Source organism: Taudactylus pleione, unplaced genomic scaffold, assembly GCF_031769625.1.
Source record: "Taudactylus pleione unplaced genomic scaffold, aTauple2 ptg000592l, whole genome shotgun sequence".
Lineage (NCBI taxonomy): Eukaryota > Metazoa > Chordata > Amphibia > Anura > Myobatrachidae > Taudactylus > Taudactylus pleione.
In genome coordinates this window covers 572,699-597,705 of record NW_028284994.1, presented here as the reverse complement: position 1 = coordinate 597,705, position 25,007 = coordinate 572,699, and the positions used below count along the sequence as shown (strand labels likewise).

Below are 25,007 nucleotides of genomic sequence, written 5' to 3'. Positions count from 1 at the left end.
CCTCTTCCTGCAGCCGCCCTCATGTTTATCTGACTGGTTGGAATTTTACGTCCACTGCTGATAAAGAACTGCCTGGTGTGGTCAGAAAATTATGACCATGCCAGGCAAGTGGTTAATCAGTCCAGATAAATGACTAACAACTCTATGAAAAGGGGTATCAAAGTGTTTTATTGGAGGAAACATTCTTAGATGTAAAACAGACAAATAGGTCAGATCTCCTGAAACCCTCACAAACTACTAAGTGGAACAATTGTCAACACATATACTAAACAATGATAAAAAATTAGAGATCATACTGTATGTATGTATATATAAGAAATCATCTTATTTGATCAAAATTCTGATAAATATAAACTATCCCTTATTAAAGAGGTACAACATTCTGCAGAATATCATTGCAGATAATCCAGCAATGATATTATAGGAAAAATTGGAATCTTAAAACCAATTAACCCCCAGTTTTCTCAAACCCACCAACAGACCAAATAATTAAAACACCACATGCTGGCTTCTACTAAACCATAAATGTGGTAGTATGTGGTGTGTCATGTGTCCATATGCTAAGAATAAGACAAAGGAAGTTTTTCTATGCTTCTCAAATAAAGTATATAAATTCATAATTTGTAAGACTCAGTATGTAATATCTTTTACAATGCAGCTGCAACTTAATCTATATTGGTAGGACCCTTAGAAACCTTAATATTAGATTCGGGGAGCACAGAATAAATATCATTAATGGAGTCATGACACACAGTCTCTCCCAGCATTTTCTCTGTGACATAAATGGAAACCTTGAAGTTTAATCATCATGGGGGTGAAACATATTAAATTAATGTGTAGAGGAGGGGATCATTACAGACAGCTATGTAAAAGGGAGGTGCACTTAACACATGAATTTACTTCTCTCTATCCAGATGGTCTAAAGGAAACCATTGATCTTAATGCAGTTTTGTGAAGAATCTGTTGAGACCTCAGTGACTTAAGGGTGGGCGGGATCTGGGAGATCTTCACAAATACCTTTATTGTAACTTAGTACATGGGTGGTTTAGCCAGTGTTTCTTTTGACAGCTGTTTGTGTCTGGTGTGTTACTGCTAGTGCTACTTACCATAGCTGATTTTGTTTTCTCTTTAGTTATCTCTCTTCATTTTCTAGTGGTCTCCACAATCCATTATTAACTATTTTTAGTTAGTATAATTTCTATCTATGCCAGGACCCTGTGGAGATAATTGTACTTTTATTAGGTTACTGTGATAACATAATATTATATTTATTTCATCTCTATTCAATATTGATATACACATGATACATAGTCACTTTGATTTTGTTGTTGTATTTTTATATATTGCTGCATTATGTAATGTACCCTTACAATTATTAACACTTTATTGTCTTGGGTCATCATGTTATACACATTGTGAGTTTCAAGTTTGACTGGTACATAGTATAAAATAACAAAATACATTTAAAAGTAATGATATGAAATGATTGTTAGATAAGCCCCCTTGTCTTAGCCTTTCTCATATGATATTTTTATCATGTATATGTGTAGTATTTGTATTCAGGTATTGATTGTAGATTTTTTTATACACATTATAAAAAATGTATTCATTTATATTCAAGAATTTTCTTTATTGATATGCCAAATGAAGCTAATAAGAACTAATAAAGGCATTGTCTATTATATGTATCATGCAAGAACTCTAACAGGTGGTCAAATGAGCTAATTTAAACACTATATAAGGAAGGAGGAGATGCTAACCTGAAAACACACCACTCTAAAGAAATTCCTAATGGAAGAAATGCATTTTCAAGAAAACTTGCATCGGACCATATAAACAGCTGGTAACTTCTGTGCTCAGTGCTCTGTTTGGTTGCCCACCATGACTTGCTGCAGTAACACAGACCTTTGAATCAGCACTATAGCACCTCCAGACCGGATGCCATTTATGGACTAAGGGAGTACAATAATTATATACCGGCATCTCTAAAAGGCAACAACCTCTTTTTGTCAAGTGGCAGTGCAGTGATATATGAGATGCATGTTACCTACACTTCAGTGAACATTGAGGAGCAAGGGGCTTAGCACAGGAGCACATATGAGATTGCACCATGCACCATCATACAATTTGATCTGTGATCACTTTATAAATAGTAGTCATTTTTATTCAATAGAACAAAGGACTCTTTGCAACTAAACTACTGTATTATTTATTGTCTGATGAAATTTCCTCATTCACATCAGTCAATGCCCCAGTGGAGCTCTTTTTCAAATCAAAGGGGCATCCAGGAGATACTGTCTGTGGGGAGGAAAAACATTCATCTCATTCATCAACCACATGTCAAAGATTTCAGTGCATGAGGCAGCTCAACTTTCAACAGGGCACATCTAGGAAACAGAGTAGTAGTGAATTTACATTGATGAAGATCTATGTCAGTGGCCTGTGGGAGGTAGAGAAGTAGAGTATATATGTAGTGAAAGATAGGGATTGTTGGTAAATTTAATTACATTTTTTGATTCTGAAGAAAGTTTATGACAAAGGAGGGGTATTCGAGCCCCGGCTGTGATTTTCCCACAAGACTGAGATTCAAAATTAAAGTAAAAAGTCATCAACCCATCAACTGATTTCACAGGATTTGAATTTGATTTAAGTCCCTCTCACAGGGATTCGGCACCTTTTCACACAGAACTGCCTGGAGGAGAGCGCATACTTGAGTGCCAGGGCAGAAGTTAATTAATAATTACATCTGGGTGAACATGTCCCATGTTTTGCCCACAAAATAAGCTTGGTGGTTCAAAATTTTTTTTACAATTAAACAGGCCTGCAAGAGATGCTTTCTGGGGCCATAAGTGTTTCTGGATATTTTTGGCAGTCACCATTTTCAGCTAATGCATGTTGAAGATTTCAGTGGTTGTGACAATTCACCTTCCAAAATGGCACATCTAGGAAATAGAGTGGCAGACATCATGGCAGCATAATAAACTATAAACATGTTAGCAATGTCCAAAAAAAAAACACATAATGCACATAAAAGAAGTGCAAGTTGGAATTGTCCTTTGGTCCTTCCACCCACCATTATGTTGTTATATATTAAACAGGACATGCACAATTTAACAGACCAATCACTACAGCGACATGGTCTGCCACTTGTGACTAAATTGATGGATTTGTTTGGTCCCCCCCAAAAAAAGATACCAATGGGCAGCTAACATTGCTACAATGAACTCTACAGTACAGACAAACTGGCTCTACAGAGAAAAGATGTCACCACCATTATCATCATCACCAGCATCAGTATGAACATTATCTTCACACAATATCAATTTGTCCCTACTGGAATCCTCCATTATAGGTGCCTCTGAATTTTGATAATAATTTCCAGTAAAGGTCTTCCTCATGGTATTTAAAGTTCATTTTGATTAACATCATCTTGTCCACAGATTAATTCACATTAGAGTTGTCATAAATTTTCATCAATTCTTCTAAACCCGACCAGATGTCAAACTGTTAAGAAACTGAAGGAGGAGATGTTGCCATGTCATGTGCCACTTGTGCTGACAATTTGCTCACAAACAGCTATTTACATCTCTTCAGATCTGTGTCCATTGGAAAAAAAGACACAATGCATGGCTTAAACCTAGAATCAAGCTTTGTCGCCAAAATTTATTGACCAGATTTCAAGATGTGTGCTGGAATAATGCATATTTTTTCTATGTTATGGCCTGTTGTTTATCTTTGGATGGCTTTTTGCTGTTCCTCCATCCACTGAGGCATATCATGGGTGGAATCCACCTTGTTTCTACATCTTGCTTCAGCTGGTGGCAGGAAAAATTCAACTGTTTTTGCAAGTGCTGCAATCATATGGCAGTGGCCCTTGACTTTATCCAATGGCTGGTAAACAAGGTAGCACAGGCTACTTTCTATTAAACAAAAATATTTTTTATTTTAATATTATGGCAGTCACCCTTGACTGCACCCACTGATCATTAGAAACAGTAGTACAGCCTTCCTGTGTTGGCTGAATGCACAAACACACACAAACAAGCACATTACTTTCTAAAAAAAATATTTTTTATTTTTTTTGGTGGGTGCAACAGACAACACTGTTGTGCTGCACAAATATTATGACAGTTGCACAGGACCCTTTGACCATTAGACAAGGTACAGTAGCACAGACACAGACTCACACACAGAGTACTTTCTATTAAAAAAATGGGGGGAGTGCAACAGACAGACAATTGCACTGCAGAAATTATATGGCAGTGACCCTTGATGGGACCCACTGACCATTAGACAAGGTGGCACAGCCTTCCTATGTTGGTTGAATGCACACAAGTTGAAAAAAATAGTTTTTTCTCAGTGTCAGTGATAGTGACACTGACCAGTAGTGACAACCACTATGACAAAAACACAGCATTTTTTACATATATTGTGCCCACTTCACTGAACACACCAGTCTTCTTTACTCAACTCTACACAGACACAGTGCCCCTGCCTGTCCTATACAAACTGTAAGGGGCCTGTGACTATGCACTGCTGTATTTACAGAATCACACACAATGAAATGCTTCCACCTCCACACGGACAGTGTTCCTGTCTATACAGACTTGAAGGGACACTGGCTGGACACCATAGTAGCTACTACTAAGTAACTAACTAACTAACTTACTTTCATTGAGAGTTCTGCCTTCACTGCCTATTTAATTGTACCTTAGTCATGAAATGGTGCCTGAACATGGGGAAGGACTTTTGTATTCAAGCAAAAACCCACAATATGGAAAAATGATGTTTTGACTTGTTTTGGGATCTAAATCAGGCTGGAAAACCCAAGTTGGACTTGGATTCCCTTTGAATCCCCTATGTTTGGGTTGGTCCAGTTCTCTGAAAACCAGATCTGCTAATCTCAAGTCCTTATACACAATGGCTTCAGTCACACCAAGCGCAGATTGGCAATAATCGCTCAGCTGCAAAAACATCAACATAGTGTATATCTCTGAATCAGGCCATATATATATATATATATATATATATTTATATATATATATATATATATATATATATATGTATATATATAATGAGGTGGATGGAAATAAAAAGTAATAAATAACTATAATCTTAAAAAGGGAACTATGGGCCTGATTCAGACCCACTCGCGAGTGCACAGTGCTCGCAAGCGGGTTGATGGTCCCCCACTGCGCATGCACGAGACCAGGTCAGTGATGGGCAATCCATCTATATGAGTCTCGCACTGTAACAGGGCAGCTGTCGATTGTGATTGACAGCTCACCCCGTTTTGGAGGTGGGCAGGGGGTGGTTGGCCAAATGGAGGCATTCCCAAAGTAACACCTTCCATTTTGGGGTGGCCTCAGTAGTGAGCTTCCGGCTCTATTAGAGCTGGAAGCTCACTGGGGCTTGCGATGGATGAGACCCTACCACAAGGCTCTTGTCACAAGCCCAATGTTCGCTACCATTGTGACCATCCCTTGGCCACTTGCAAAAGCTGTGGGTAGTCACCCACAGCTTAGCGAGAGGCCAGGAGGTCGGCTCTCAAAAAAAATGCCGCCCTCATTAGAGCGAGCACTCTGAAAGAGCATCCGGCTCTGAATCAGGCCCTATGTCACCTCCTCTATTAAAACCATGGGGTCTATTCATCATCACTTACTTTATACAAAATCACATGAAAATTAACACTTTCACCTACTTTTGTATAAATTAAGTATTGGGGCCATTCATCATAAAGGTAACACAGGAGATATCATGGATGATCATCAATCATGATCAATGAATAAGTGTTTTCCTTTTAGTCCTGATGTGGCCTGCTGTCCCATACACTTGTCTACACTACACTCAGTAAGGTACAAAAATTTGGAGCATGACTGTGGGAATATTGGCCATCTTCCTTCCTATTGAAAAAAGTCCCAGTAGCAAAGATGGATCCATTTGGTTCCCTCCACCACTGCTTAGATCCATCCACAAGAAGCTGCACATTCATGAACCCAAGTTCACGCTTGTGCAGTTGCATTGCTGGGTCAGACTTGGGAGTGCTAATTTTCACCACTACTAAAGTAGCGGTGAATGGATTTGCAAGGATAACTGATCTTGAAGAAGTTGTCTCCACACCAGAACAATGTTGAATTTCTCCAGTGCTCACGGCAAGTTAGAATGTTAATTATTGTCGTCACCCAGTCCTTGATAATTAACATAGTGAATTGGTGGAAAGTGTATACATTTTAAAAATATGGAACATATCTCTAATGTATAGTTTGTTAACAAAGGTTTTACCATTTTCCATTAATTGAACACATTCATTACCCAATTTAGGGAGCGATGAATAGAAAAGTGAGATAAAGGGACAATGATAGTAACATTACTGCACAATATATAATTTATGTCACATTTTTTCCACAGATAATGAAAGTTGTGTGAAATGTGCTGATAATGAATGGCCTAATGATGCAAAGAACAAATGCATTGCCAAGGCTCAGGAGTTTCTATCATATGAAAAGGACCCTATAGCCACAGTGTTCTCTGTTACATCTCTTTTATTTTCTGTGACAATTGTTTTCATAATTGGACTATTTTATTCATATCAGAACAAACCAATTGTCAGAGCTAATAATAGGAACCTCAGCTTTATTCTGCTCATCTCTCTTATGTTGAGTTTACTCTGTATATTTATTTTCTTTGGTCGCCCAGTGGACATAACCTGCATGCTGCGCCAAATCTCATTTGGAATCATATTTACTATTGTGGTGTCCTCAATTCTGGCCAAGACTACCACAGTTTGCATCGCTTTTAAGGCTACAAGACCCGGAAGCTACTGGAGAAAATGGATGGGAGTTAAATTACCAAATACTTTAGTGTTGATCTGCTCATCTGTCCAGGTGCTGAATTGTTTTATCTGGTTGTCAGTTTCTCCTCCATTTCAGGAGTTTAACATGGACACATATCCTGGGACTATCATCATCCAATGTAATGAGGGTTCTGTGTTGGCCTTTTTTTTCATGTTGGGTTACATGGGGTTCCTGGCAGCTGTGAGCTTTGTTCTGGCTTTCATGGTGAGGACATTACCAGACATCTATAATGAGGCCAAATACATCACATTCAGCATGCTGGTGTTCTGCAGTGTTTGGATCTCTGCCATCCCAGCCTATCTGAGCAGTGATGGGAAACATATGGTCATTGTAGAGGTGTTTGCTATATTAGCTTCAAGCATTGGGATACTAGGCTGTATATTTTTCCCTAAATGCTACAATATCCTGATGAGACTTAAAATGGACAGAAAAGTACTTGTGTGCTTGGGAAAAAACAATTCCTTATAATATGATCTGATATCCTTTAATAGATTATTAAGTAACAGTTTATTCATGTAATAATATGTACTTGTGTAGAAAATAATTAGAAGTCACAAGTTGTTTGCATCATTCTCCCAATGGATTTAATTTGACTTATTTACTTGTTTGAAGATTTTATTCAAGTACAATATATATATATATATATATATATATATATATATATATATAAACACACTCAATTTCTTGAGGTTTTCCAAACTGATAATAGTTATGACTAGAACATCTTAATATCACACTCACCAATAACGTAAGAATGTACATGTTATAAAAGGTACAGTATATGTTCACTTACTAAATATGTAAATGAATAAAATGACAATAAAAAAATTAGGATAATTCCTTCAAAATATAAGAAATGGACATGTTTTACACACAATAAAATTGCACATTTTCACACATACACAAGAAAACAAGCCAAAATGAGTGTGCCCTCATATGTAAAATGTAATATATAAGAAAACAGTAAGAATTAGGGAACTCATTGCTGTATGGGTCCTACTTTGTACAAATATGTATTTGCATTTTATTTTTAGCACCCAACAACAAAACATAAATGTAATCTAGAATGTCTGCTTCTATTGTATTTGTCATTAGTGATGTCAGGTGTAACACTATACATATATAAATAAGCAGACATAAAAAATAGAGGATCATACTTTAAGAAGCAAAGTAAAAGTAGCAACATTTTTACAGAAATCAATTCATTGTCATACAACAAATAAAAAAACTGGCCAATGCAGTGAATAGGTGTCATTGCAAGTTAAAGAAAAAGTGTGGTGGCTACCAGGAAATCCTGATACTGTCCTAATAAAGCTCAATGTGTTCAATAGAGAAAAAGTGTGGAGGCTACCAGGAAATCCTGATACTGTCCTAATAAAGCTCAATGTGTTCAATAGAGAAAAAGTGTGGTGGCTACCAGGAAATCCTGATACTGTCCTAATAAAGCTCAATGTGTTCAATAGAGAAAAAGTGTGGTGGCTACCAGGAAATCCTGATACTGTCCTAATAAAGCTCAATGTGTTCAATAGAGAAAAAGTGTGGTGGCTACTAGGAAATCCTGATACTGTCCGGGTAAAGCTCAATGCGTTCAATAGAGAAAAAGTGGATTTGCCATGTGGTGATTACAAGACAAAAGTCTATCAAACTATAGTGTGCAATGATAGACCAATAAACAATTAGAGAATAATCCTGAAAACACTTTCTAGAGTCAAAGGTACATAAATGGGTCCATTGTTATCCATGATGTTATAGACAAACATTGAAGCTCTATTGACTGAATCCCAAAGCCCCAATTATATTTTACAGTTAAGATTAAGCAATACATACAAAATATTTAATATCCCTGAGAGGGGAGGTGTTACATCTGTATATTTTCCTATGGGGACAAAAACCACTACTCTGACTAGTATCTCTAGTCAATCTAAATCAAAGATGAGTGGGTTAAATTTCTGGCACACTAAAAACAACCAAACTCACCTGATCAAAGCTTATCTGAGCACCGGTTTTGAACCCCTCACCATTTTTGGACTCCAAAGAAAGGTAAAACATCATCTTTCCATTGACAGATCTTGCTAGTTTTGGATCTGAAACAAGTCCCTCCCATGGTGATTCAGAAGCAATTTGTTACAGGACCACCCGAGGTGTAGGAGATACAGCAAAACTATGGAGGAAGTTCAACACTTCTCAGTTAAAAATGACACACATTTGATGGGCAGTGGTCCCACATTGGCTGATCTAGTTTTTTTATAGACAGTCATCAAAAAAATTGTTACATTTTTTATATTGCAGGAACATAATTCTATATTATATATTACTTGTATATGCTATTTAAAAATAATGTATGTTCATAAAACTTCAGGCCATGGTACTGTCTTTTAAGTCTAACACTAATGGTCAGCAGGTCAAGGCCACCTCCTTAATATTATATGTGTGTGCATTGCAGTCAGTTGTCAGTTTGTTGTTATAAAACTAATGTGTGTGTTCAAAAAACTTCAGGCTCCTTTTTGTGTTTATTAAGTATAACATTAAATGTCAGATGGTCAAAGGACAGTGCGTTAAAATTATCTGCAAAGTGCATCACCGCTGGCGGGCAGTTTGATGTTATTAACAAAAGTGTATGTTCAAAAATCTTACTGTTGTTTAAGCCTAACACTAATGGTCAGTAAGTTAATGGCCACTGCCTTAATATTATCTGCACAGTGCATCGCAGTTGGTGGGTTTGCTGTTAAAAAATAATAGTGTGTTCAACAAATTAAGGCTTTCATACTGTGTTTTTTAAGTGTAACAATAATGGTCAGTAAGTCAAAGGCCACCGTATTAATATTGTCTGCACATTGTGTTGCAGTCAGTTGGCATTTGGTTTCTGCCAAAAAATAGTGTGTATTCAAAAATCTTCAGGCCATGATTCAGTGTGTTATTCAGTAGTTCAAGGTCTACCAAATTAATATCTGTATAGTGCTTTGCTGGCAGTTAGTGGGCACTTGCTTGTTGTTGATTTTCTAAAAAAAAATCAGTTTTTTTTGTGTGTGTGGGCTCAACAAATTTCAGGCATTGATATGGATCACAACAGTCAAACAATAGAAAAGCAGGAGCAGCAACCAAGAACTAGCACTGCAGCTGCTGCCATAAGTCATGAAGATACTAGTCCTTCACCATCAATATCATCTACTAAAGCCAGTGCTCAAGGGCATAGAGGGTTTAAGTCAGGGCATCTGAAGTCAAAACAAAATTATGCACTGCTAAAAAAGGGAAATGTTTCCTGCAGAAAAACATACAATTTCCAACATGCTATACATCTTACTCTGCATCATATGATGATGCAAGACCATCTTACTCTGAATCCAGTAGAATTGTCTAAAAAATGAAAACTAAAAAAATCAGTGCTTAAAAAAATGCCAAGAAGAATCAACTGTTTGTTTAGAAATGGCACAAAACCCTGAGGAGAGTCTAAGAGGTAAATGTGCTAAAGTAAGAGTTTTTAGAAGTGGAGAAATTGCCCATAGCAACCAATCAGAATCTACTTAACATTTGATAGCACCTCCTACAAGAAAATATCTAGAATCTGATTGATTGCTATGGGCAACATTTTCACTTCTAAAAACTCTCACTTTAGTACATTTAAATAGAAATTGAGGAAGTGCAATAGGACAATTGGAGAGATTTGTGTATCCAATGCCCTCAATGGGTATGTTGATGATAAGGATGTTGTTTGTTTAAGTCAGGCACCAGTGGAAGCATTTCTTGCCCATGATCATAAAATAAGAAGAAGGTCATTGTCATGCCTCTGTATAAGACCAAAAATACACCACTTATGTGTGAATTTTTTTTTACCCTAATCATGACAACAGTTGTCAAGCCATCTGTAGCATTTATAAAGTTTAGTAAGTAGAGTTAGCAATGTTAACCATTTAGAAATCTCCTTGTTGCATCATTTGAAGTACATTTATGAAACATTTTTGGCAAATTCTGAAAACTGTCCAGTGTCAGTCAGATCCATCTCTCAGCTATATCCCAGCACCTGCAATATATCCTGCCAAACTGGACACATGCTTCTCATTGTAAAAAGGCATCAGATCCAGATAAAGTAAGTGGACTTACACCAAAGCACACAACTAACAAGTAAGGGAAATTTCTGAGACCATAATAATGTCTCAGCCCTTACCAACCCAAGACACTATCTCCCTGACAAAGTCAGGTGAGAGAATTCTTGTGAAGAGGAATAGATAAAAGTCAGAAAGACATTGGCATATAGAGTTAATGGGTCCTCAACCACACATGAGATTATGGTTACTTTTAACTGTGATAACATTGATGCTTTTTCGAAAATGTTTTTTTCTTGACGTTTATGCTTTAAAACCTGTAAATGGATAACAGAAAAATATTGTGACTAATTTGGTAAGGAGAGACAAAAAGGAAACTAAACTCATATCAAAAGAACACTGTAAAAAATTATCCCCAATCCAAGCATGTATTTGTAAATATTGTGAATACCATTCAGAAAAGTGCTGTATAAAATAGTGTGAGGATGATCCTAATTACTTTAGAGACCAACATTCTATAGATGTTTTTTATCAGTTGATAGGATACACACTTAATACAAATAATTGTTGGGTTTGTTCTCAAGTATCACATAGGCATCATAATGTTGGTCTGATACTATTCCATATTATGCAAGTAAATTAGATAAGAAAAAATGAGGAAATAAAACTAGGGATGAATACAACACTACCATGCCCCTACATAAAAAGTTAACAAAATATTATGTTATTCATTAAATTATAACATTTTATAATAAAGCTACTGAACCAACAATAATGCAAAAGTAAGTAATTTACAACATAACAAGAATATATTTAGGAGATATTAAGGAATGTATTGTTTGTACAAATTAAAGTATAATAATTTAAATATAACTGAAGAGTACTGTAAGTTTAAAATAAATAATGCTCAAGCTATTGAAAAAGATTGTTTGTGGACTCCTAATTGTTTTTAGGTACATTTTCAGGATTATTTAAATGGTGGAAAGGTTTATTTTGGAGTTTAGGAAAATATGTTATTATTATTTTTATAATGTGTGTAGTGATTTACTTCTTCTTGAGATGTGTAACACGTATATTAGGTAAACTATGTAAAAATGGAACAAAAGCTTTGCTGATAACTGTTGTATCAGAATCCAAACGAAAATAATTATATCAAAAAAGTTTTAAAATTAATGTATAGAAATAAAAAAGAAAGGATATTTGTGCCACAACTTTAATGTAAAATTGTCTTTTGATAGTTAAAATTACCTTTTAAAATTCTGATTAGAATAATAACATTTCAGCCCTATCACTTCCATATTTTTAGAATGTTTTTTTTTTGTTTAATTCCATAGTTAAAAGATAAAATGTGTGAATGTAATTCACAAAGAAAGGATTGTTAAAATATATTTGTGGTATAATAATAAATATAATTATTTGTTGGATAAAATCATTTGTACTTTAGGAATAAATAAGGGATTAATATGAGATCATGTATTCAAATAAATAGCATAAGTTTTAGTACTTGTGTGTGTTAAAATAGATGCTAGATATTTTTAGTTGGACACTGGCTTTACAGGAGGTAAAGGTCACATATTGAAGCCTTTTATGGGGACTAGCTTTGTGCCAAGTTATGCAAATCTCTTTATGAGGTATTGGTAGCATAACAACATCTGGTCTGTACATAAATTTGATGCACATCTGGCCCTATGGAGGAGGTTAATAGATTATGTGTTCTTCATATGGAGGGGAAGCATCACTGAATTGGACCTATTACTAGAACACATCAATAACAACAACAATTTGAAGTTCACCACACAGTGCAGCCAGGTTGAGGTCAAAGTTTGGATCAAACCATATTCATTGAGGATTAGTAAATACATACAAAGACCTTCTGTCATGATCCTGACTTTCTTTACTCATGTTCTAAGTAATTTGTCATGTGACTTACCTTCTCCACCTGTCCTGCAAATCAGGTTTTCTTCTTGTCTTGTTTGTGTCCAGATGCAAGCACGTCAGAATGTTGAAGCATGTCAGCTGCTTGCATTACTCCAATCAGAGTGCCACCTGTCTTAGCTGACACTGGTAACCAATCAGAAAGCTGCAAATCCTATGTAAGCCTTCTTTGGCAATTAATCCAGTGCCAGTGCAAAAACACACATCCTGACTCACAGGCTCCTGATTGCAGCATATTGCCATATTGCTATTTCTGGCTCCAGTTAGTAGTAATACTACAGTTCTTAGTTTTTCCACAGTTTCTTGCTTTGCTGGATCCCTGTCTGCTGAGTCTTCTAAATCACAGACTTTTCCTGAGTTTCTTGGGGCCCTATCTGCTAAGTTCCTGCAATTCAAGCTACAACATATCTAACAACAGCCTCTTAGCTATGTGCAGACTTCAGCTACAGTCCACTGATTTAAAAAAACTCTTCAATGTATTCAAGTTCCTAGTCTGCAGATATCTTATACAAATGTCCACTTCTCAGTTTGCTGTCTCTTTCCAGATTTATCATCCACCTTTGAGTTTCACCAGAGTATCTTACCTGCTATTTCCAAATTGCACAGGAGTTCTTCTCAGACTTGTTAACCAGTTGTTGTATTAGTGAACTGCTAATTCTGTTGCAGTGTTCCTGTATCCTGGCATGCAATTAATCCCAGAATATCCTGCAAGCAAGCATATATACTTGTCTATATATTTAATTGGTTCCTTGTCAGAGTTCCAGCACCGCTGAGTCCAGCTCAGTGCAGAGCAACACCTCCAGCACCTCTGAGTACAGCTCAGTGTACAGCAAAAGCCCCAGCACTGCTGAGTCCAGCTCATTGTACAGCAATACCTACAGCATTTCTGTATCCAGCTCAGCAAACAACCTTCCCTTAAGTTCCACTGAGGTCTGCTCAGTGTCCAGCTCATGTACCACTGTTCCAAGCCCAGTGTCCAGATCCACTGTTCTGGACTGGTGTTGAGCTCTCGTCCACCAGCCCCAACCTAGTGTTCAGCCACAGTCCACTGGACACAATTCAGTGTCCAATTCCACTAGTTCCCACCTAGTGTCCAGTTTCACCATTTCTGGCCCATGTCCAGGCACAGACCACTGGTTGAAGTCCAGTTCCAGTGTGTTTGGCCACAGTCCACTATATCCAGCCCAGTGTTCATTCTTGCCAGTATCATCCCGGTGTTCAGTGTACCAGTCTTAACTCAGCTTCATCAACTGCCCGGTGGTCCCAGTCCCTTTGCATACATACAAAAACCTCATATCTAGATTGATTGGATCTTGACAGTTTGGTCTGGCCTAACATGGACACAAATGGTCAGACCCAAGTGGCAGATCCAAGTCAGGTCAGATGAACAGGCTGAAGAATTATGAGAAGATTCAAGCATTAATGTCACAATCTCTTCAAGAAGCATCAACTCATGTGGACTCTTCTATGGATGAACTTCCTGAGAAGATGATCACTTCTCTCTATAGCTCATGGACTTATCAGTCACAAAGTTATCTGAATCCTGAACTATTTGGAATACTTTGTCAGATGCTTTAACAGTTTCAAAATCTCCTAACCAGTATTATCATGATACCTTCAGAAAGAGCCTACTGAATGAAACTCCTTTAGGGATCAGTTCTCTCTTACCAAGCAGAGCAAAGACAAACATCTGAGCTACCCACGGCCTAAGCTCTCAGAAGCTGAATGTCAGTATCACAAAGAATTTCACCTTTGCCTTTACTGTGGGAGTTCTAATTACTTCATTAAAGACTGTTCACCTGGCAAGTCAAGAAATGTTGACAGGTCTAAAGGTCATATAAATCATCTCATGTGTGATCTGTAGTTTCAGTTCCCACTATTCCAGATAGTGATGTTATAGAAGTCACCCAAAAAGAAAGTCAAATTCAGTATTGGTGTCCTATTCCAGGCATCTAATTTGCCAGCCTCAGGAGAGGCATCTGATTTGCCAACCCCAGGAGGGGTGCTTGAGTTGCAAGCCCCAGAAGGAGTCTTTAGGGCCTCATCCCCAGAGGGGGTCTCCAGAGCATTGATCCCTGGAAGGAATCATAGTGCTATAGATTTAGATATGGACTCCTGTCAGTTACCTCCTAAGAGTTCCACCCTGTTGGTTGCCAGTCTAAGTACTATTTTTTCAACTCTGTCTTTGAGTTCTGCACAGTCACTCAAGACTTTCAGCATGTCTCAGGACAAAGAACTGCCATTTGTTCTGTTTCCAACCCAAATTCTGCCCATTCTGGTTTCAGCCAGATTCCATCTCCTTCAGTTCCAGCTGAGTCAAGTTCATCTGGATTCAATCCAGTTCTATCTATATGTCTGGTACAGTCTCCTTTGGTTCCAGCCAATTCAAGTTCCTCTGGACCTAATCCTATTCCATCTTCAGCCTTTGACCAGACTTTTCTCTACTTGATGGAAATCTTGCTTACACATACTTTCAGGCCACATCCCCAATTCCTATTACTTCAGTATTGACAGTTAAGTACTTAGTCTCAGCTTTTAGTGAAACAGCCTTGGAGTGGGCTAATAAGCTCATTGAGTTTAAGGATCCAGTATTTAGCAACCTTCAAGCCTTCTGTAATAAAGTTAAGCAAAGATTTGATACTAAGGAAAAGCTTCCATCTGTTTCTCCCAGTAAAATACTTCAACCTGCCACCCCATGAAGGGATTTTGTTTTCTTAACTGATGGTCCTGAGCCCTAAACCTCAAAAGGAAATGAAAATGTCTCGACACCAATGGGGGCTCTTAGTGTTCTGCCAGTTCCAGGTGCCTATTTTTGCAAGTCAGTTGTAGAAATGACATCCTCTCTCCAGTCAGGAGAGTCTCTGGCTGACTCTACTACTGCTTCTCAATGTTCATTGCAAGTTTAAATGTACCAGAGTTTGTTTGATGCTTTATCATTTACTTAGTTTGATGGAGATATTACTCAATTTTGTGTGCTGGTGGATTGATATCTCACTGTTATGTAGTCTGATTCATCATCTGGAATTAATCCTGCCAATGTAGTTAGATATCTTTTTCTGACCTTCAGGGGGCAAGCCTTTAATGGGCTAACTAACTTATTGAGTCCAATGATCCAGTGCTTCAACATTTACTGTTGATCAGTGATGCTGTAATTAAAAGGATTTGGTCCAAAGACATCCCATTCAGAGTCTTCCAAGCATTCTAAATGTTCTGCCAAGAATCCATCTATTGCTTGGTCCTCCACTCCTTTGAAGTATGAGCAAAATCAACCTTTAAAGGGCCAGCATGCTAAGGACTTCCATGCCCCCAAGAAAAGCAGCATTTCAGAATTTGCAACCATGGACATGAGAATTGGGTATAATTCTCTGTCTTCTTCATACAGCAGTTCCTACGAATATTCTGACCTCAGATTTCATCATCTACCCAGTCTTTCAATAGTTCTTCTAATACTCAGTCTTCTGGTCCTTCAAGTGTTACAATATGTGTAGAATTCTCTGCTTCATGTTATTATAGAGATTCTCTGGAATGTATCAATACAAAGAAGGATTTTATTCTAATGCTAGACTTGGACTCTGACTCTGATTATGATCCTGATCATGATGCTACTCCCTTTCTTGGAGGTCCCATGTTTTCAGACAAAGTTTTCTCCTTACCTAAGATTCCGCTTCCTTTGGTTGGTTCAAGATGTTCTCGTAGAAATAAGAGTAATTGTCAAAGATCTTGAATGAACCTTTCCAGTTATTTTTGTTGTAGATTTTTCCTTGAGTTCTCTCCAACATCATGAGCAACATTTAGCCCGACAGTGAAGGGCAACACTTAATGATATTGCTCATAGAGCATATCGTTAAGTGTGTATGAGCCTTTATTTTTTTCAACAGGTTCTTGCTTTGCTGGATTCCCTGTCTGCTAAGCCTACCAAGTCACAGATTTTTCCTGAGTTTTCTTGGGTCCTTTTCCACTAAGTTCATGCAATTCAAGTGACAACATATTTGACACCAACTTCTCAGCTCTGTGCAGACTTCAGCTATAGTCCACTGATTTCAGAAACTCTTCAATGCATTCAAGTTCCCAGTCTTCAGTTACCTTGTACAAGTGTCTGCTTCTCAGTTTGCTATTTCCTTCCAGATTAATCATCCACCTTTGAGTTTCAACTGAGTATCTTGCCTGCTATTTCCAAATTGCACAGGAGTTCATCTCAGACTTGTTAACCACTCCTCATTATGTTGCAGTGTTCCTGTATCCTGGTATGCAATTTACCTCAGAATCTCGTGCAAGCAAACATATATTCCTGTGTGCAAATTTCATTGGTTCCTTATCACAGTACTAGCACCGCTGATTCCAACTTAGAGTACAGCAATAACTCCAGCACCACTGAGTCCAGCTTAGTGTATGGCAATACTTACAGTACCACTGAATCCAGCTTAGCAAACAGCCCAGTGTCCAGATCCTCCAGTTCTGTCCTGGTGTCCAGCTCTAATCCATGGACCCCAGGCTGGTGTTCAAACACAGTTTAGCTGCTACCACAGCATCCAGCACTGCTGGTACCAGATCGGTATCCCTTCAAAGTCCTCTGGTGCTAGTTCAGTGTCCAGTTCCACAAGTTTCAGCCCAGTGTCCAGTTCCAGCCTGGTATACAGCCATAGTCCACTGGTTCCAGTCCAGTGTCCAGTTCTACTGTGTCCAGCCACAGTCCATAGTATCCAGCCTAGTGTTTAGTCCTACCAGTATCAACACAGTGTTCAGTGTACATTGCTACAGCATTAACACTTCCAGCCAGCTCATTACACCAGAGTATGCTCCAACAAGAATCATCATTAAAGCACTTTCCAATCTCAACTCGGCTTCATCTACTGCCCAGTGGTCAGTTTCCCTGTGCCCACAGACAAATACCTCTAATCAAAACTGGTTGGATCCTGACACCTACATTAAACTGGTCGACGTAAACAATTTTATCCTCTCAGACAGTGGCCAACTCCCTAATTGGCTGCTTACCCATCAGTCAGTTCAAGCAAAAACAGAGAAATTACACACAATTAAAACACTACCAACCATAGAGAACAATTTCTAGCCACAAAATATGACATAACTTTATCCTATTATCAGCTGAGCTTCTGAAAGCCTTACACTGACCATACATCAATCAACTTTCCTCCAACTAAAATTGTGCTCCTAACATCTAACCAGCCAACTTCTCTCCAACTTGTGATGTCATAGAAGTAGGCCCACAGTTTGCCTACTTCAGCTTGTTTTGAAGAAGTATTTTGTAAAAGAAAAAAAAAACACCTTTTGCAAGTCTAATTATTTACTTAAAACTGGGGAAGGGGGGGACGAGCCATCCTCCTCCATAAACATATTCCATAAATGAGTATTTTTTTTATAATGGACCATAGAAAATAAAGCCTTCACTTTCCATACCTTTACTGTCTCATTCATAAGCATGTATTGTTTTCAGAAGACCAATCAAGTTAACCGTTTGAGAAGCCTATTAGAAGTGTATGTGAATCATCAAAGTATCTCAGATATGCTCATCATCTGGAACCATAAAAAAGTACTCATGTCAGCTTGGTATAATTTTAAAAATACTGTATAATGGTGTGCAAAATGTCTCCTAGGAGCAATAAAAATGTGGATGCCCGTAGAATAAACTCATTGTAAAAAAAAGTTGATTCACTGAGGCCCCCAAACATATAATATACAAGGAGAGAGAGACACCTGAGAAAGTATGGACTATTCCCTCCTTTAGCTTCAGCTACTCCTTACAGTAGTATTGACATATTGAAATATCAGAAAACAGACCTATGGCTTTTTTTTTGCAAAGCAACATCTTGTATAAGCCCCTTCTGCCTGGCGAGTTGCAAGTTAATATTTAAATAGGCACATGCAGTCTGTGTAAAGCCCGGGGTGATTTAAACTGATTGCGAGTGCTATTTTACATATCCAACTGCAACCCACTGGGTAGAAGCAGCTTGCAAAAGCCACTGCTTCATAAATAAAGCCCCAGATCTTTTCACTAATGCAATTTCTATAGTACTAATCTGTGGTTATATTGGAAGATGAAGGAAAGTTAAAAAGCAAAGTAACCAAACCAACTTTAGAGACTATTATAGCTGGTGTGACTAACTACATGAATTGCCTTCCCTCTTATATTGTCCTACAGCTCTCCTGCATAATAAAACAAATTCTGCCCAATTAAAAATAATTGCCCTAATATGCACCAAATAAAAAATGTGACAAGTAGGCACTTAATTAGGTGAATGTGTTAATATTATATATAATAAAATGATTCAAACTCCAGTAAAAGCTGCAGGTTTGAGGGAGGCACAACACCTATTGTTCCCATTAAAGACAAACAACTAAATCATGTTTATGAGGAAAAAATTCCCATATACTGTACATTAGGGGTGTGCACCGGCCACTTTTCGTGTTTTGTGTTTTGGTTTTGGATCTGGATCTTTCTTCGTGTTTTGGATCTGGATTGGTTTTGCCAAAACCACCCTTCCGTGTTTTGGGTTCTGGGTTTTGTGTTTTGGATCTGTATTTTTTTGAAAAAAAGCATAAAAACAGCTAAAATCACAGAATTTGTAGGTTTTTCTGCTCCTATGCTATTATTAACCTCAATAACCTTAATTTCCACTAATTTCCAGTCTATTCTGAACACCTCACACCTCACAATAGTGTTTTATGTCCAAAAGGTTGCACCGAGGTAGCTGGATGACTATGCTAAGCGACACGAGTGGGCGGCACAAACACGTGACCCTTCTAGGCGTGAAACTGCAGTGGCAGACAGGATGGCAGTTTGAAAAACTAGGCCCCAAACTGTACATAATGCAAAGAAAAAAAAGAGGTGCAAGATGGAATTGTCCTTGGGTCCTCCCACCCACCCTTATGTTGTATAAACAGGACATGCACACTTTAACAAACCAATCATTTCAGCGCCAGGGTCTGCCACACAACTGTGGCTGAAATGATTGGTTCATTTGGGCCCCCACAAACAAGCTGGCAATTAATCTGTCCCTGCACAAACTGGCTCTATGGAGGCAAGATGTCATCCTCATCCTCCTCATCCACCGATTCCTCACCCTCTTCAGTGTGTACATCCTCATCCTCACAGAGTATTAATTCGTCCCTGCTGGAACCACAGGTCCCTCTGTACGTTCTGGAGGCTGGTCTCCCTGGAAGAGTTGATAATTCATTTTATGAACATCATCTTCTCCACATTTTATGGAAGCAACCTCCTACGCCTTTCGCTGACAAGGTTCCCGGCTGCACTAAACACTCTTTCGGAGTACACACTGGAGGGGGGGCAACTCAGGTAAAATAGAGCCAGTTTGTACAGGGACCTCCAAATTGCTTCTTTTTCCTGCCAGTACAGGTACGGACTGTCTGACATGCCTACTTGGATGCTGTCACCGATGTCCTTTAACAGACAGACGCACGCTTGTCGCTGCTGCTTTGAGGATGCAAGTGCGGCTACAGCCCACACAATTCACAAAGACCGAAAAAAAAAGAACAATATTTTAATTGTTTGTGTAGCACACTTTGAGGGGGTCACCACCCTTTAACAGACAGACACACGCTTGTCGCTGCTGCTTTAAGGATGCAGGTGCGGCTACAGCCCACACAATTCACAAAGACAGAAAAAAGAAGAATATTTTTATTGTTTGTATTGTTTGTGTAGCACACTTTGAGGGTGTCACCACCCTTTAACAGACAGATGCACGCTTGTCGCTGCTGCTTTGAGGATGCAAGTGCGGCTACATCGCACACAAGTCACAAACACATTAAAAAAACAGTTTTTTATTTTTTGGAGCACTTTGAGAGTTACACCACCCTTTAACAGACAGACACATGCTTGTCGCTGCTGCTTTAAGGATGCAGGTGCGGCTACAGCCCACACATTTCACAAAGACCGAAAGAAAAAGAACAATATTTTAATTGTTTGTGTAGCACACTTTGAGGGTGTCACCACCCTTTAACAGACAGACGCACGCTTGTCGCTGCTGTTTTAAGGATGCAGGTGCGGCTACAGCCCACACAATTCACAAAGACAGAAAAAAGAAGAAGAATATTTTTATTGTTTGTGTAGCACACTTTGAGGGTGTCACCACCCTTTAACAGACAGACGCACGCTTGTCGCTGTTGCTTTGAGGATGCAAGTGCGGCTACATCGCACACAAGTCACAGACACATTAAAAAAAAATTTTTATTTTTTGGAGCACTTTGAGAGTTACAACACGCTTTAACAGACAGACGCACGCTTGTCGCTGCTGCTTTGAGGATGCAAGTGCGGCTACAGCCCAAACAATTCACAAAGACAGAAAAAAAAAGAACAATATTTTAATTGTTTGTGTAGCACACTTTGAGGGTGTCACCACCCTTTAACAGACAGACGCACGCTTGTCACTGCTGCTTTAAGGATGCAGGTGCGGCTACAGCCCACACATTTCACAAAGACCGAAAAAAAAGGAACAATATTTTAATTGTGTGTGTAGCACACTTTGAGGGTGTCACCACCCTTTAACAGACAGACGCACGCTTGTCGCTGCTGCTTTGAAGATGCAAGTGCGGCTACATCGCACACAAGTCACAAACACATTAAAAACATTTTTTTATTTTTTGGAGCACTTTGAGAGTTACAACACCCTTTAACAGACAGACGCACGCTTGTCACTGCTGCTTTGAGGATGCAAGTGCGGCTACAGCCCACACAATTCACAAAGACAGAAAAAAAAAGAACAATATTTTAATTGTTTGTGTAGCACACTTTAAGGGTGTCACCACCCTTTAACAGACAGACGCATGCTTGTCGCTGCTGCTTTAAGGATGCAGGTGCGGCTACAGCCCACACATTTCACAAAGACAGAAAAAAAAAGAACAATATTTTAATTGTTTGTGTAGCACACTTTGAGGGTGTCACCACCCTTTAACAGACAGACGCACGCTTGTCGCTGCTGCTTTGAGGATGCTGGTGGAATCTAGACGGGATTTGGAACCGAGGACACACTACCTCCATCAATTGTCTAAATCCCACTGCACTAATGGCGGATACCGGACGCACGTCTAACACCAACATTTCAGTCAAGGCCTCAATTATACGTTTTGCTTCAGGATGACTGCTGTCGTACTTCATCCTCATCGCTAGGGACTGTTGGAGGGTCAATTGTTTAGTAAAAGTAGTGATGTTCCTACTTCCTCTCTGGGATGATGAACAACTCCCAGCAGCAGCAACAGCACTAGGAGGAAGTGGTTCTTGATCTTTCCCTATTTTATTTTTATCGGAGAAAGTTTGGTCCTCCATTTATGTTATATTGATATATACGTGCGGCTAAAGCGCACACAAACACAGAAAATATTTTTTTATTTTTGCTGGAGAGTAGTGCACTTTGTGGGTTACACCACCCTTTAAGAAATGAGCCAGCCGGCTCTTTACTTATGGGACACAGGCGCACGCTTGGCGCTGCTCCTTTGTTGATGCACGTGCAGCCACAGTGCACACAAGTCACAAACACAAAAAATATATATTTTTTTGTTTTGGAGTGTACTTTGGGGGTTACAGAACCCTTTAACGGTCAAGCCAGCTGGCCCTTTACTTATGACACAGGCGCACGCTTGGCACTACTTTGTTGATGCACGTGCGGCTACTGCGCACACAATTCACAAACACAGAAAATAATTTTTTTTTTGGTTTGGACTGGAGTGTACTTTCGGGGGTTACAGCACCCTTAACGGTCAAGCCAGCCGGCCCTTTACTTATGACACAGGCACACGCTTGGCACTACTTTGTTGATGCACGTGCGGCTACTGCGCACACAATTCACAAACACAGAAAATAATTTTTTTTTTGTTTGGACTGGAGTGTACTTTCGGGGGTTACAGCACCCTTTAATGGTCAAGCCAGCCGGCCCTTTATTTATGACACAGGCGCACGCTTGGCACTACTTTGTTGATGCACGTGCGGCTACTGCGCACACAATTCCAAAACACAGAAAATAATTTTTTTTTTTGTTTGGACTGGAGTGTACTTTCGGGGGTTACAGCACCTTTTAATGGTCAAGACAGCCGGCCCTTTACATATGACACAGGCGCACGCTTGGCACTACTTTGTTGATGCACGTGCGGCTACTGCGCACACAATTCACAAACACAGAAAATTATTTTTTTTGGGGTTTGGACTGGAGTGTACTTTGGGGGTTACAGCACCCTTTAACGGTCAAGCCAGCCGGCCCTTTACTTATGAACAGGCGCACGCTTGGCACTACTTTGTTGATGCACATGCGGCTACTGCGCACACAATTCACAAACACAGAAAATAATTTTTTTTTTATTTGGACTGGAGTGTACTTTCAGGGGTTACAGCACCCTTAACAGTCAAGCCAGCTGGCCCTTTACTTATGACACAGGCGCATGCATGGCACTACTTTGTTGATGCACGTGCGGCTACTGCGCACACAATTCACAAACACAGAAAATATATTATTTTTTTAGCACTTGGGGGGAGCACCCCTGATGGACAGAGCACCCCCTGGACAACACTACAGCACCCCTTTAGGACTGGGACACTGCACAGGACTTTGGAGTGGACACAGCCCCTATGGAGAACTGACTGCACAACACAGTCCAGCCAGCCCCTATGGACTTTGAAGTAGTGGATACAGCCCCTATTAACAACAGCAGCACAGCACAACACAGCCAGCCCCTATGGACTTTGAAGTAGTGGACAACAGCAGCACTACACTACACTACACTACACAGCCCTAACTCCCACCCTCCCTCTTCACTGTCCACAGCCGAGTGAGAAAATGGCACCAACGTGGGTACCTTATATAGGATCCAAAACCCGCGAGACTCGGAAGGCGGGATGATGACGTTTTGCCTCGATTTCAGATCCGAGTCAGGCGGGAAAAGTCGAGCCTGACTCGGATCGGACTCGGATCGGGGGGGCTCGGGGGGGTTCAGATTTCAGAAATCACCCCTACTGTACATATAATGCAACATTGTGGGTTCAATTATATGTATATGGGATTTTTTTCCTCATAAACATTATGTAGTTGTTTGCCCTAAAATGCATATCAGTGCCTTGGAGCTGCTGACCTATCTGCACCTTGTGTCCCCAACTGGAAAATCACACAAGACACAAATCTGGACTGGAGGTGAGGGCACCAGGGCTACAGTAGATACATACCAGAAGTGCAAGCTCTTTGGTTGCAATTGGTGCAGGATTGGCTATTGCTATACATTATAGCCCACCGCTGATGATGGGTAAAGAATGCCTTCAGTGGGGACATGTAGAGCACAGATTTGGGTCACCAGAAGACTTTACCCTAACTTTGAAGAGTGTGCCACATCTCCTTGGCTAATACTACAGTAACTTTGTAGATTCTTTCCTGTTCCCCTGGCTACTCCACTCTGTACCTTTTGTGACTGATTCTCTGTTTCGGGTCTAGGCTGCTCCCATATGCTAACAAACTGGAACTTATTGAGGGTGAGCCACTCTCCCTGGTAGTGGATGGAAGGACCCCTTGCTGCTCTGGCACAACTTCTGGATGTAGAGCAGAGCCTTGTTCTCCCTTCACTCCACCATGGCTCCTTCTTGTCAAAGAGGCTCTGGAAATCTGGGGTGAAGGAGAAACTTTTCAACTTCAAGTCATTGAGCAGCAGTGAGTGCTGGGACTCATGCTGCCCCAGGTAGGCACAATAAGTGTGGGCATCGGAAAGGTGCTGGTTGGGGTCCATGAGCTGGTTGAGAGCAGTGAGGGCTAGCTCCTTGCAGTACAGTCTCTCCTTTATGAAGGTCAGCTTGGTGTCCCTGGTCCGACTTCTGCTGTCTGGAGCCAAGAGATGACTATGACAAAGGTAGGTGGATGCTAGAAGGCAGTGTCTACCTACTTATCATTCAGTTGTGGGGGTATAAAACTTTTCATTCACACTAGAATTATTATTGAGCAATTAATTGGAAAAGCAATTAAACATGTTTGATATTTCCAACTAGTTTCACTGCCCATTTTGTTGAGTTTGGGAGCAATAGAAATATAGTTTGCCCCCACACACAGCCCGATTAACAATCCATCCATCTAACTAGTTGGTTGTAATGATAACATTCTGGTGTATGGCCAGCTTATCCCAACATGCTGCTAGGTATAGGCTGTACCTAGGTGGTACTCAGCTCTCCTATAACATG

General features: G+C 39.5%; 2 protein-coding genes across 2 annotated transcripts in view; both read left to right on the top strand.

The window, feature by feature from the left end:
* Positions 1-7,322, top strand: part of LOC148481192 (vomeronasal type-2 receptor 26-like) — an 83,011-nt gene extending 75,689 nt beyond the window's left edge. Inside the window, exon 4 of the mRNA XM_088453811.1 lies at positions 6,403-7,322. Within this exon, the coding sequence (XP_088309937.1) occupies positions 6,403-7,322 (920 nt within the window). The remainder of the gene's footprint in view (positions 1-6,402) is intronic.
* Positions 7,323-24,335: 17,013 nt separating this feature from the next.
* The window catches only part of LOC148481191 (vomeronasal type-2 receptor 26-like), a 191,242-nt gene continuing 190,570 nt past the window's right edge, over positions 24,336-25,007 (top strand). Inside the window, exon 1 of the mRNA XM_088453810.1 lies at positions 24,336-24,486. Within this exon, the coding sequence (XP_088309936.1) occupies positions 24,336-24,486 (151 nt within the window). The remainder of the gene's footprint in view (positions 24,487-25,007) is intronic.